Below are 14757 nucleotides of genomic sequence, written 5' to 3'. Positions count from 1 at the left end.
TTCTGGCTCTTTCAAGTATCGTGGCTCTCTGCAGCATGGGACCCATTGTCTCTTCTGTTTCAGTGTGCCCACTATCACCCTTTGACACCACACTGTCATAAAGCATCCTCTGTGCACAGATCAAGGCAGCCTAATTGAGCCTGGTATTATTGTATGTCACTGGTCTACATAATCTCAGATAATGCAGTGTGGTAACTCTGGGCAACCACTGGCTTGTTAATAGTGACCATTATATACTGAACAGCAGTGAAACCCCTTAAGACTGTGAAAAATGTCTTTTCTTTAGCAGGGTTCGCTGAGTGAAGCTGTGTATGATATGATACATAACACTCACGTGGTCAGAGTGCCAGGCTCAGTTGTGAAATGCTCTGCGTGTGTCTGCTTATGCTTTCACAGACTTGGAGACCCGAATTCTTAAATTTGGGAACCCCAAGCAAAGCAATTTTATACAGCTGAAAGAAGTGGTTCTTGTTAAAAAAAAAAAAAAAAAAAAAAAGCTGTGATGTCATTCTGCTCATGTGCACCAGCGTCTCTCAAAATCCAAAATCAAGCCACTCTCTTATGTCCATTTATCCACAAATGGGGAGTTAATGAAAAAGTTGACCCAGACTACTGAGAAGCAAGTCCACACTGCCTCTCAAATGTAGATGGAGACAGGAGAATGCCTGTGCATGGAAAAATGAAAGAGGAGTGATACAAGCAGTCTTTCATTTTTTGACAATAGATTTGTTTTAGGTCAGTAGTAACTCATTGCACAGTCAGGGCTTTTAGGTGGCCTATGTACTGACTGCTGCTGGTCAATGTCTGGATTTTAAAAGTCAAGTGTTTCCTCTCTTGCTGGCACTAGTGAGCCACATATTTGATTCTTCATTCTGTCCATTGTCTTGCAGAGAAACAGTTCCAGAATCTGGAGTTCCACCCTTCCTCTAATTAGAGGTTACATACAACTTTGCAAGGCAGATGCTGGGGGTGTTAAGGAATCACCTCTGAGTCTGATCTATCAGTAAACCATGTAATTATTTTTCAGGATCGTTACAAATGAGATTTTGTAGGTTTTGCTGTTCAAAGATTTTTTTTCTTGTCACATGTAAAACTGGTTTGGGGTTTTTTAGGACTTGGGAAGGCATTGAACCTGTGGCATATTTTGCTGGAAATACTTACAAAGCAAGACATCATTGTGGTTGGATTCAGTCCACTTTTCCTTTAGCTGAGGGTTCATTCAGTAGAGGCATTACAGTAATACTTAATTGTTAATGAAAAGTGCTGTAGACACAATACAGTCTGAGTTCCACAGTGGTGCCTGCTGGCATTTAACATGCAGAGTGCTTTTTAAAAAGCCGGAAAATTATATTTAATGTTGCTGCATTGCAAAAAAAGCCACAAACGAAAAACCAAACAATACAAAAAAAAATCTAACAATAAAGAGACCGTAATTGGTTGATTATAATGAGTGGTTTGTATTATGATTTAAATGTAGGGATTCAGGTTGCGGCCATTTTACAATCAATTTTATATCAAAAGCAGCTAAACAAAGCACTGACTGACTAGCATCTGTAACACTGTTGCAGCTAAGCATTTTGGAATGCTCATGTGGTGTGTTTGGAAACCCTTTGTGTGCGCTACATTTTTCCATGCGGTATGAAGCTGAGCAGTAATCAGCTCACCACTAATTAGAAATCATTCAGTGTCCTGTACACCATTATTATACAAAGTTATGTCAGACCCAAAGAATTCTTATGCTCAGAAGGAAGAGTTTCTATATACCTTTTGTCATGCGTTTCCCAAACATAAAATTTGAAAATAAGGTTTTGCTGTTTTGAAACGGCCACTATGGAAGAAGCAAAAGCCATTATGTACATCTCATAAAAACTAGAATATGAAATTCACTGTTCTGGGGGAAGACAGGAACAGGGATGCACATTTACTGTGTTCTATTTTCCTGATGTTAGTGGTATTTTCAAAAACAGGTTATGTGAGCTGTGTTTTGAAAATCAGTCCACTGAGGACCACAGGTTTAACCTTATTATGCATGAGAGTTCTTCACAAATGTTTTATTTATGTTTTCAGGCATTCACTGTGACAGTGTGTGTGCTGAGGGACAGTGGGGTCCAAATTGCTCCCTGCCTTGTTACTGCAAAAATGGAGCATCTTGCTCTCCAGATGATGGAATCTGTGAGTGTGCACCAGGATACAGAGGCACCACTTGTCAGAGAAGTAAGAACAAAATTAATGTTTTAAAATCTCTGTTTCTCCTTCTCTTACTTGGAATACATATCATATAACACAACAATGCTTTGTAATTTTAATATGAAGTACTATGAAATGCTCCCTGATGGGGCATTTTCTCAAAATATATGAATATGCAGAAAAAAAGTGTTATCTTAAATGAACAAAGCAGTAGTGCTCTTCTTGTTATGGTACAACTTTACTTTTATTCACTATCTGTGCTGTGGCATTGTTATGAATATGATTTTCTAAGAAATTTAGTAGGGGACTCCATTCTAAGGGTAAACTTATGTACTGTAATGTGTATTTTGTTAGGTAAATAAAACATACATGAGTTTCAGAAACTTAAAAACCTCCCCATTGAGTTTGGTAGGAATTATTGGGTTAGTTATTGCTTTTTTTTTATACACTTTGTAAGAATCAGCAGTGGCAACAGGCCTCAGAGTGAGAACAGGATATCAAATGTACCCATGGTTCCTTTTGAAAAAATTAAAATTAAAATTACAAGAATAGAGATACAGATAAACTAAGGAAAATCGTGCTAGAATCAAGGAGGTAAATAATAAGCCTACCCTCCCCACAAGATTTGTCACAGTTTTCCAGCAGTCCAGCTGCCTGTAGTTTGAATCATCAAAGTTGTGAGGGAAGGGTGTTCAGGGAAGAGAAATGTGTGTCTCCTGGAATTGGGGGTAGCCTCATTTTCAGAGTAGGTCTCCCAGAAATAGAGTCAAGAAGTAGGTGGAGTGAGGCCAAGCAGAGATGCTCCTGGGTCTTCCAAAAGAGGCTGAAAAGGCAGGAGACAACATGAAATGGTCACTGATGTGTTAGAAGGAGAATTGGAAGAGGGTCAAGTCCTAACAGTCCAGGAATGGCAAAATCTCAAGCTGAAGGATGTGATTGCCTATGGCACTACTAAACCCCACATTAGGGTGGCATTAGTATTCCTTGAGCATTTCTAACTATGCACAGTAATTATTCTCACTTTCTAATCTCTAAAGGCACTGCAGTTAACCAGTTAATCCAAAAGCAGACTCAGTGTAACACTACATGTAAAAATGTTCCCTTGTGTTTTGGAACTGTGCTTATGATCTGGACGAGAAGCTTCCAGTCTAGTGCCTCTCAGAGCCCCTCTCTGATGCACGATCTGGAGGCTGGGAAGACAAAGGTCATACAAATAATTTGGATCCCAGTCAGAAAGTGCCTTTTCAGTAAACAGGAAGACCTTTTGGCATTGTTTCACTTGGAAAAGTTAACCTATGTAGAGAGATCTGGCCATATAATTTGTATTGTGTATAATTAAAACACTGAAACTTGGATGAAATTAAAATATTGAAAAGATTCCAAGTTCCTTTTGTCAGTGCTAATTGCAGCTGTGCAGGTATTTCTCTTGATGTATTACCTAATACTTTACATTTATCAGGAAATGAATGCCAAAAGGGATTAGAGCTACAAAGAAGGAGATTTTATGTAACAGCCCATTTTTCCCTCCTGTTTTTTTTTGGGGTGGGTTTTTTGGGGGTTTGGGGTTTTTTTTGGTGGTTTATTGGTTGGTTGGTTGATTTTTTTGTTGTTTTTTTTTTTTTTTTTTTAAGAAACTCATGCTTTTAGTATCAGAATTAACTGGTAGACTTTGTATTTCTGGTCTCAGGTTCTCTAAAAGTTAGGTGACTCTGTGCCATGTAATGAGTACAGTGAATATCTGAAAGAAAGGTTGACTGGAAAACATTTGTATTTTTTACCAGTGAAGTAATGGGTAAGTTAGTTTCCATGTTAGGAAGCACATAAGAAGTCAAGATCTAAGATGACCTTACTCATCTAGAGAAAAACTATTCTCTGTTATTTTAAATTACTTGTCTTCAAATATGCTTTAAAACACATCCATGATTGGCCAAATATGTATAACAATAAAGTAAATATACATTTCAAACATTATCCAATCACAGTGTGGCCTGACATGTAACAGAATGTTGACTAAGTCATTATTAACCAGAATTATTAACCTTGAGGAAAACCAGCAAATCTCCTTTTGTGATAGTAAATGTCATGGTTTGAGAGCTCCAAAAGATCTAATTCCCTAGTCCAAGCCCCCTCCCACATCTCAACTCAGGGTGAGATGGTTTCCAGACACAAGATTCAAAATGGGGGAAAGGGAATATATTACAATGACTGTACAAATAAATACTACAATACATTATATACAATCTTAGCTATCTCTACCATGACATAAAAGTATTTACAATGGATCAAATCTCTTCTCCCCTCCAAATAAAAGTCCAGGAGGGAAGAAGGAAAAGATCTCTTTCCACTCTCAGAGCAGCAGTTTCTCTAGGGCAGCAGTCTCTCTGTTTCGCTCTTCTTCTCATGCAGCATCTGTAGCCGGATCTCTGCCAGTACTCACGAGGGGGTATTCAAGCCCCTCGGCCACTCGTCTTCAAGCGAGGGTCTTCTTCCGTGGGCTGCGTTTCCCAGGACAAGGGCGCTATCACCACGTCATATCACGAAGCTCAGGGATCTTCATGACGGTCCTTATCTTCAGGGGATTCAAGTTCCCCTACAGAGCTCTGTGCTCTGTCTCAAGCAGCAGGGGGGCCAAGGTCACCCCCTTCGCATTTCTTCTGAGCTTTACAGCTCTTTTCTGCAGTGCTGCTGCAGTTTTAGGACTTCCATTCAGTAGGAGTCCATCCTCTCCACTTAGGAAAGGTCACAAAAGGATTTTGGGGGTTTTTTGGTTTAGTTCTTCCCCTAAAAACTCTGCCTGTAGAGCTAGTCTGCTCTCTCTGCTGCTGGCTCTCTCTCTTGGCTCTCTTCAGACAACTCTGTGTCTTCTTTGGCTGGCTGCAAGCCGCCTCTGCCGCTTTCTTATCTCTTCTGGCTCTCTGCCACCGCTGCTGATACTGCTCTGTCTCTGCTCACTCATGGTGGAGAAAACTTCTTTAGCTTTCTAGCTGCAGATACTTGGTCTAGTTTAACACTGTTCTAAGTCTCTGTAGCCCCCCTGCTGGGGTGGGGGTTGGGGGCCAGAGGCCCCAAGGGGCTCCGAGCCCTTTCCTCGTGGCCTCAGAACATGGCCACCTCTCTCAACAACTTCAACAACTACCTTTTCTTCCGTTCTGCTTGTGATATGCTTATATTTTGCAAGAAGCGCTCATTGGGTAAAACCTTAAAACTTCAAGGGTCACCACCCCCTGGGGTTTTACCATTTTGTAACTGCAGGGGGAAAACTGTTTCCCCCCACCACAGTAAATCATTGAACTGTACAGATAATAACCACCACTATTGCAACTCCTGTGTATTTAGAAAGAAGACCTAATTCCAAGTCAGGAACAAGTGCCCTACAGTTCCTGGCTGTATGGAAAGCAAGGAAGTCAATGTCAATTTGTTCTCTCTGGTTCCAGTTTGCTCCCCTGGGTTTTACGGCCACCGCTGCAGCCAGACTTGCCCCCAATGTGTGCATAGCAGTGGTCCCTGCCACCACATCACTGGCTTGTGTGACTGCCTGCCTGGATTTACAGGAGCCCTCTGTAATGAAGGTACAACATGTAATAAAGACATTTCATAAAGCGTGAAACCCATTGTACTCTTAATTGTATTATTTGTATAGTATGGATATTGTGCTTACCAGAATTTATAATGCCTTACTTTAATGTTATACTGAGCAATACATTTCTTGATCCAAATATTAGCTGCTTTCTCTTGAAATAAAGAAAATAAAATCTTGTTCTGATTGCTAAGGAGTTCTAATTCTGACAATGTCTTCTCAGTATGTCCCAGTGGCAGATTTGGCAAGAACTGCATTGGAATATGCACCTGCACCAATAATGGAACTTGTAATCCTATTGACAGATCCTGTCAGTGTTACCCTGGCTGGATTGGTAGTGACTGCTCTCAGCGTAAGTATCAGTTTTTTCCCTTTAATTTTAGAACAAATAACCAGGGTCCGGCTAAAGTATCAACATTTTGGTAAAACAACGCTGTCTAAGTCAGAAATTAGGACTTCATGGTAAATAATGAATATATGGCTAAACTCTTCTTCATTTTATCAACACTGTCATGGTGCACTATAATCCTTTCAATGAGCGGGCTGGAGTGCAGGATAGGAGGGATCAATTTTCAGCCTTCCACTGCCCAAAGGAGAGTTGTGGAGAAGCTGGATCAGGCTCATTTCAGAAGTCCACAGTGAAGAGACAAGAGGCAATACTCACAGGTTGCAGCAAGGGTAACTTTTACTAGACAAAAGAATAAAAATCCTTACCGTGAGAGTTGTCAGACACAGCAACTGTCCAGAGACGCTCTGAAGTCTCCGGCCTGGAAGAGGCTGTGGAATTATCATAATTGAAGAACCTTTGAATAGGATGTTGGACTAGGAGATTATACAGGTCTCTTCGAACATGTCTGTGGATTGATAAATCTTTGCATTAGAGAAAGAGTTCTTGGTCTGTTGTTTCTTTATGTGTAATTATTTACTCTTTTCACAGTAGTGTTGTGAACATCTCAGGGCTTGTATCCTCAGGACAATCTTATGAATAAGAGGCATTATTTTATAAATAAGAAGCACTGAAATACAGGGTGTTTTTTCTTACTCTCTTTTGCAAAGAGAGCTACTGGCAAGGCTGAAAACTAAGCTGAGATTTTCTCAGATGCAATTTAGTGCTCTGACTGCACTACCATCCTTGTTCTTACTAAACATCTGAACATTTCGTTAAGAAATTTACCACTCTTTTTTAAAGTGTTTATAACTTTGTGATGGATTTTTCTGTTTCTTCCTTTTTTAAATGTTTCACAGATAGACATTTTTAGCGTCATTCTGCCTCACTGGATGGGTATTGTCTTAGTATGCTAAACTCAATAGAAACTTTGTTATTGACTTTAAAAAGGAGGAGGGAAAAGCCCTAATTTTATTACTTTTTAGAGTTATTTTATTAAATTAGTCATTCTCCATATGCCTTCCTGGGTGTATGCAAATTAGTAATTACAGGAAAGAATTGTTTTAAGCAAAATTCTCACAAGAAGTATATCCAATTCCATAAGGTACTAAAATCCATGCAGTCTGAAACATATGCATGCCAAAACTTCAGTCAACCCATTTTTGTAAGTAAAAGTAGCTGCACCATACTCTGATATGTTAAAGTTCAAAAGACATTGTGGTGGGGTTCCCAGGGAGGTGCATTTCCTAATAGGCCTCATTGGTTTATATCATTTAAGGTTTGACCGGCCCGGGTTAACTGGCTCTGTACCGGTGCAATATAACATCTGGTCAGTTTGGAAAAAAAAAACCAACCACTTCCCTGGCTAAGTTCTGTGAACTGATTAGCATGCACAACTCAATATGATACCAAACTAAATCTTGGGCCTATTCCTGTGGAAGCCAGTTGGTACAAAGTACCAACTGTTTGTATGGTAAAATAAGTAGGTAGTTGGGAGAGTAGCAGAATAGGGGTATTTAGGAGGAGGAGGGACTTACTCACTGAATCAATAACAAGAAAGTGGTGCCAGCAATATGAATGGAAGTGCTTATTGAGGCTGTGCTCATGGACCATGACAGAGGAAGTTTATTTGCTTTGTGTAAAGGCCTTTAGTTAACATGGAAAATAATTATTCCATTAATTTCATTCAGAACTAGAGACCTTTTTCAAACTTTTAACCTTCTGGCTGTATGTGATTTACATTCCTTCTTAGTTGACCACTAATTTCAAGCACAAAACTATAATTATGAGGCACAACTGAAGTAAAAACAGCAAAAACCAAACTTAATCCTTTTTTTCGATACAATGTAATGTGTTACTTAACGAAGTGAACTTTGGGCAAAGATGACACTTTGCAAAAATACGGCCCACACATACATGAATAATTATGCAAATATTTAAAGGATTCAGGAATTGTTATTGCTCCCAGACAGGTCTCTGGACAACCAATTCAGTACACAACAATAAGGAGTTATCAGCCTCTTTAAATTTACACAGGAATAAAACTACAGCTTCCATGTCTGACCTGTTTCTTCTCTCCTATGAAATACTCACACTGTACTCCTTAAAACTATTTTTAAAGTACTAAAGTACTACTTAAAGAACTACTTTCTTAATGAAAAAAAAAACCCTCAAGATGTGAATCCTACCTAACAGAAAGGGTCTATTCTTAGAGTACCCTCTTCACTTTGTGGTATTCTAACATGAGGAAAATTATCTTTCTCTGTCTCTGAAAAGTAATTAGTATTTTGGAACCACTTCACTATTCTAATGGCAGCACACAGTATCACAGTCATTCATCATGACATTTTCAAAGCAGCCAGTAAATTGTCTCCTAATGTATTGACATGATTGTGAGCAAAGTAATCTCCACTTTATAGCTATTACTTGGTTTTTAGAAATATTATATTGATTATTGGACCCACGGAAGCAACTGAGTTAACTTCACTAAGGCACAGACCTGATTATATGCACCACATTTAAGCAATTATAGTGGAAACACAAGAAGCAAGCATAGTTTTGGGTATAAAGCTATAGGCTATATAGCTGTTTCAACCTCTGTTTACCTTCACTTTTGAGACTTAAAAACCATATCCTCTTGACTGTAAACAATTGAACTGTTTGCAGATTAAAAAATAAATGGAGAAAGGAAACAATGTCTTTATGAGAAAGCTGGTATGAATGTCCTGTGTACTCAGTATTAATTATGTATCACTGGGGGTTTCACATATTTATTATTTTTCAGCACTTTTTACCTGGAGTAAAATGATTTCCTAGTTTAAATAAATAAATAAATCTGTGGCTATTTGGTCAGAATAGAGCAGCCTAAACCACACATCTGAAAGGAAAACAACAAACACCAAACAAAGCAGTGCTCATATGTGAATGGAAGCAGCTCTCTTTTTCATTTGAGATTAATTAATTGCTTTGGGTTGTTTTAGCTTGTCCACCTTCCCACTGGGGACCAAACTGCATCCACACATGCAACTGCCACAATGGGGCTTTCTGCAGTGCCTACGACGGGGAGTGCAAGTGTACCCCAGGGTGGACTGGTCTTTACTGTACACAGAGTAAGTGACTTTTGTATTCCATTCTCAGTCTACAAATCAGTGACGGAGTTATCCTTCAGTGTTCTTCAGATTGAAGCCATGGGAACAGCTTCTGTCTCAGCTGTGGCTGTGATCTGCTGAGGCACAGCCCCTCTTGTCACTGCAGAGTGATCACACTGTACATCCAATATCTGCAATTGCAATTACAACAGCTGAAGCTCAGTACCTGTAATTCAAATACTAATACAAGAGTTATTTTATCTGGAACGTGGAAAGTTAACTTCACTAGACTGTAAAATTATAGTTTGTTTTGGGATGTTTTTCATTTAATAATACATTAATACTGATTTTTTTCCCCCAAGAGCTTTTCATTAAAATAAAAAAGCCATGCATGACTGGGTGTAGGTATGTGGCACTCATTGTATGCTGGGTGAGAGTTCATACAAAGTTTGAGAAATAAACATTTGCTAGAAATAAATTTTGATAGCGCTGGCTTTTTATCATATTACACCTTCAATTTGGTTTACCTTCAGTTCAGGTAGTCACACCCCCACTGACTGTAATATGGGCAGAACTCTTATCTTTGACCTCAAGAAAAATATGACTGCTGACTGTGTTCTGCATTCAGTGTTTTAAAAACATATTTTTCATAAATCAGAACTCTCCTTTTTCAAATGAATAATGTCAGAGTGTCAAGAAATAACAGATATATTGCAGGGCCATATGGATAAAGTTCTGGAAGACATTTACTATGCTGTTCTGCTGTCAGCTATCATGGTTATTTTGCATCCTGCTGGTGAATAATGATCTCTTTGCAGTGGTATGTCTTCTCCATACTGAAATGGTATCTTTGTGAGTAGCTCACATACAATATGCTGTTATTTTTATTTTTGTTGTGATTCAGCATAAACTGTGAGGAAAAGATGTCCAAATATTCACTGACTGCTGAACAGACTCTGTGGTCTGGTTCCCAAACTGCCCTCTTTCTCCTCACTCAAATACCTTCTCAAACCCATTTCTTCAAAGAGCTGTTCTTGCTGCCTTCTTCAGAACCTCTGTTGTCTGCACTATTTCCCTATTTCTGCTCAATTTCCCAACCCCATTTTTATGCAGATTTTGCCTAATGTGTATTTTAAACCACTTCAAATAAGATAGGGCTCGATCTCTTGTGTTTATAGAATGTTCCTGAAGCTACAAAAATGAGCTCTCAGTAACACACTAAACCAGAATATTCGCGTTTCATTTCTGGAGTGGCTGTTTCACCTCTTTTTATCGTCCCTCTCCTTGTGCTGCAGGATGTCCCTTGGGGTTTTTCGGGAAGGACTGTGCATTGATCTGCCAGTGTCAGAATGGAGCCGACTGTGACCACATCAGCGGGCAGTGCACATGTCGTACGGGGTTCATGGGCAAGCACTGCGAGCAGAGTGAGTGTTCTGGCCACAGTGGGAATTCTGACAGGGGAAGAGCTTCAGGAGCTGGACCGAGCTTTTTCCTAAGAGAGAAAAGCCCACAAAACTAGCTATTAAGACTGATGATTGCAATGGCTGTTTCTTTCAATTTGTATCTCCATGTAAGAGGCATTTGCACTATGTTGTAGTTGCTTTGGACTTAATGCTAAAAAAACATCCAACAACTCTTGTCATGTAAAAGCAATATTTGAATCCAAGTAATTGTGATTAGCATAAACCACAATGAAAAGTAATAGTTAGAAAACGAATAGTTAGAAAACTAAAGATAAGAAGTGGTGGGGATACAATTAATCTGTGCAATGTGGTTTTGCAACACATTTGGATTATAAAAGCATTGTAGATGCTATTTTGTTTTCATATGTGTGTGGTTGTTATACATGAAAATCAAGAATAACACCACTGACATCAATAGTGGTGCCACATTGTACAACATTAAAAGAAGAATCTGGCTCATAAGCACAGAAGTGTTTGTCCAACTCTTGCTGCTCCCAAATTCATGCACTCTGATGATTTCTCTGTTTCACTTCAAAAGAGCAATAAAGTTCAGGAAAAGACTAACTTTTTAAGACAGTCACTTGATGTCAAAAAATAATTTTGAATACTTTGGCAAATCTAAGTCTATTATTACATTTTATAGATTTTATATTTTTCTTAGAATTTTATAATAATGATGTAACAATATTAAACTAAATGTTTTGGTATTTGTTCTAATTCAGATTTTAAAATGCCAAAATATATTATGACATGATATTTTTTGCCCAGACATTTACTTCAGTAATTAAAATTTTGTTTAATTGAGTGTAATAAAGAGAAGGAGAATCTGTACAGACATGGAAGTTTCACTTGAGACAAGACTGCAAAAACATTATCTGGTATTCATTGTGTTACTTTACTTTGTAAATTATTCTAAATTAGGAATGCCTAAAAGGTGAGTTATATTCTTTTAAAAAGACAAAAAGAAGAACAAATTAATATAATTACAGAACTCCTGAGATATTTCAGAAAATTGAGTCTCAGAAGGTGAAGACCTACCATACTTGCTGAAACCATCAGAACTCCTAAAATGTAACACATTAGTGTTACACACAGTACCAGAGGTGGCAGCATAAAAGAAATAATTTTTATCAGTTTAGGATAATTCTCTACCATGCTTATGTCGTGATGTAGGAGACACTTTGATCAGTAATTAATTATTGTATTCAAGTCATTCCAGGAGAGAAAAAAATCTGTGAAACTCTTCCAATTAGCTTATTCTCCATGATTTAGCATTTTCCTCCTGTAAGTAGTTTCTCAGTACATTCATTACAGTATCAAAGCAGCAGTTTTATTTTTATATAAATGTGTGTTGCAGTTTAGACTCACTGTTATGGCCCTTTCTTCTTGCTATTTTACATCAGCACAGCTGTCATAAGATACGACAACAGCCAGATGTCTGACTCCACCTGTATGATTACATGATTTTTCAAGCACTGGGATATGAGCAACCTGAAAGACATTGTGTTCTGGCTCTTTATTCACATCTTGCCCATTTCTTCCCTGTCTCCTACCCTTTTTATCTTATTAGGATTTTTTTTTTTTCCTTCCTAACTGCACTGCCTTAGTGGCAGCAACATTGCAGGTAAAGGATGAATACACTTCTAAATAAAATTTCCTTCTCCTTTCCCATACATAAACACACATGCTGAGGGGTCCTCTTAGGATTCCTTCCCGAAGAGATCTGCTGCTAATGACACATTGCCATCTGCTGACCACGGACTGAAATGTGTGGGGTTAGAAACGTGTAGCGCTGCAGGTCTGTAATTACCAAAGCACTTAATAAGTACTGACTGTGTCTCATTTTCACTTACGCAGAATGTCCCCAGGGTACATACGGGTATGGGTGCCGTCAGATCTGTGATTGTCTGAACAACTCAACCTGTGACCACATCACTGGCACGTGTTACTGCAGCCCAGGCTGGAAAGGGGCCAGGTGTGATCAAGGTAAAGCCTGGATGCAATAAAACTACTGTAACTGTTTCCTGTAAAAATTGCATTGACCTATGAAATACCATCTCTGTGTCATTCATTAAGTAGATCTGAGAAGGCATGAGCATTTAAATAGTCCATTCTATTAAATACATTCTGTACACTTTAAATGAGATGCCTCAGTGATAGTTAATTGGAGCAAAGCTCTCAAGTGTAGATTGCACAAAATGTTTTACAGTGCTGTGCTGTCCAAAGCATGTGCTTTACCTGCCCTGTCCTTTTGCCTAGGGAATATTCCTACTTCAAATTCATGAAAATATCTCTTTCTGTGAAGATCATGAATGTTTTTCCTTAAGGTTAGGATTGTCCTCACATTGGTTTCTGACATAGCTCTATTTTGGCATTATTAAATACAGTTAGGTTAGCAGGAAGATTTAGAAGTGAAATCTTGTCTTCTGCTCCTGACACATGACCTTCTGCGTTCATGCCACATATTTTTATTTCGTCTTGTATTTCAGCTGGTGTAATCATTGTGGGAAACCTGAACAGTTTAAGCCGTACCAGTACTGCCATCCCTGCTGACTCCTACCAGATAGGGGCTATAGCAGGCATCATTGTTCTTGTCCTGGTTGTGCTTTTCCTGCTAGTGCTGTTCATCATTTACAGACATAAGCAGAAAGGAAAAGAAACAAATATGCCCACAGTGACCTACACCCCTGCTATGAGGATCATGAATGCAGATTACACCATTTCAGGTAAGTGATGTTTAGAACAGATTTTATCCTCAAATATTTTTCTTCATTAAACAGTGGAAGTATGGACATTTCTATTCCCCTGTGCCTGTTTTTAAAGAGAACTGGAGTGTGGCAAAATATGGTTTCTACAGAGACTTTAAATTCAATGCCAACAGCTTCAATACAGAAAGGCTGCTATGGCTGTAGAAAAATCAAGATTTCACACTATCTGGGGCAAGATTCTGTAGAGAACCAGATAGGAAAGTGGCTCAAGTTTGAAACAAATTAAGGGAAAGAGAAATGAAGCAAACAGGAGTTTCTGACCTATGAAAGTGCCTGTGAGTTGCGATGCAGTGGGTACACAAAACTTAAGGCAATGCTGTTTTTTGCACACCACTGTTTAAGGAAAGCAGCAGTTGAAGACAACAGCAGAAACAGTTGTCAAGAGTTAAGAAAAAGCAAATCAGCAAAGGTACTAGTGGCTTTTGAAGCACCAGAAAATGTTGGTGTGAACTTAATGGTGCAAGTGACAGTGATTAGGGCAATGCTATGACTACAGAGATAAAACAGAGATGTTAACAAGTAACACTTGTGTAGGATCTTTGCTGAAAGTGGGGACATGACTAGTTACTTACTGCTCTGTATCTCTAATTTCTTTAAATAAATGCAAGATGTTTAGTTCTGTTTCGGTAGGTTTTTTTAAGAAACTCAAAATCAGATTCCGAAATCAGAGCAGCACTGTCAAAAACATATCTTTGAGGAAGAAATGCCATGTTATTTTCAGTTGTTCATTTTCCTGTCTTTTTCTTTTCAGAAACCATCCCTCACAGTAATGGTGGAAATGCCAACAGTCACTATTTCTCTAACCCTAGTTATCATACTTTAACTCAATGCACTACCCCACCTCATGTAAACAACATGGAGAGGCTGACCTTAGCAAAGGTAAAGCATAAAAATCTGTAAACTTCTCTGTCAATTAGTCTTCAGTTTATTTTACTTTATTCCCTAATGTTTCCCATTTGGTTTATTTTTGCTTTCCCTGATTATCAGGTGGAAATTCAGCAGCTTCCCACTAGTTTCAGTTTCTATTGCCCATCTTTCTTTGAAACAGGCAAAAAACAATCAGCTGTTTGTGAACCTTAAAAATGTGGAACCTGGAAAACGAGGTACTGCCATGGACTACACAGGAACACTGCCAGCAGACTGGAAACATGGTGGCTACCTCAATGAACTTGGTAAGGAAAAAAAAAGGAGAGAATGTGAACATTATTCATCGTGTGTGTGATGGATTAGAAAGCAGGAATGGTTTCCTGAGTCTCCTCTCAGGGTAATACCAAGTTGGTCAGATTGT

General features: G+C 38.6%; 1 protein-coding gene and 1 long non-coding RNA gene across 4 annotated transcripts in view; one reads left to right on the top strand and one right to left on the bottom strand.

Moving 5' to 3' along the window:
• MEGF10 (multiple EGF like domains 10) overlaps positions 1 to 14757 on the top strand; it is an 84326-nt gene that overhangs the window by 63731 nt on the left and 5838 nt on the right. For all 3 annotated transcript variants that reach the window (XM_064642589.1, XM_064642588.1, XM_064642587.1), the window contains exons 14-22: positions 2068 to 2214; positions 5622 to 5756; positions 5988 to 6116; positions 9131 to 9259; positions 10534 to 10662; positions 12559 to 12687; positions 13191 to 13427; positions 14221 to 14348; positions 14518 to 14641. In XM_064642589.1, the coding sequence (XP_064498659.1) occupies positions 2068 to 2214; positions 5622 to 5756; positions 5988 to 6116; positions 9131 to 9259; positions 10534 to 10662; positions 12559 to 12687; positions 13191 to 13427; positions 14221 to 14348; positions 14518 to 14641 (1287 nt within the window). The remainder of the gene's footprint in view (positions 1 to 2067; positions 2215 to 5621; positions 5757 to 5987; positions 6117 to 9130; positions 9260 to 10533; positions 10663 to 12558; positions 12688 to 13190; positions 13428 to 14220; positions 14349 to 14517; positions 14642 to 14757) is intronic.
• LOC135407503 (uncharacterized) lies at positions 1434 to 10589 on the bottom strand. Its single transcript, XR_010426900.1, has 3 exons — positions 10502 to 10589; positions 6479 to 6618; positions 1434 to 3010 (listed from the first exon to the last, which is right to left on the bottom strand). It is a non-coding gene; the product is annotated as an uncharacterized LOC135407503 (long non-coding RNA).

The sequence above is a fragment of the Pseudopipra pipra genome, chromosome Z, assembly GCF_036250125.1.
Source record: "Pseudopipra pipra isolate bDixPip1 chromosome Z, bDixPip1.hap1, whole genome shotgun sequence".
NCBI classification, from domain to species: Eukaryota; Metazoa; Chordata; class Aves; order Passeriformes; family Pipridae; genus Pseudopipra; species Pseudopipra pipra.
This window is presented reverse-complemented; position numbering and strand designations above follow the sequence as displayed.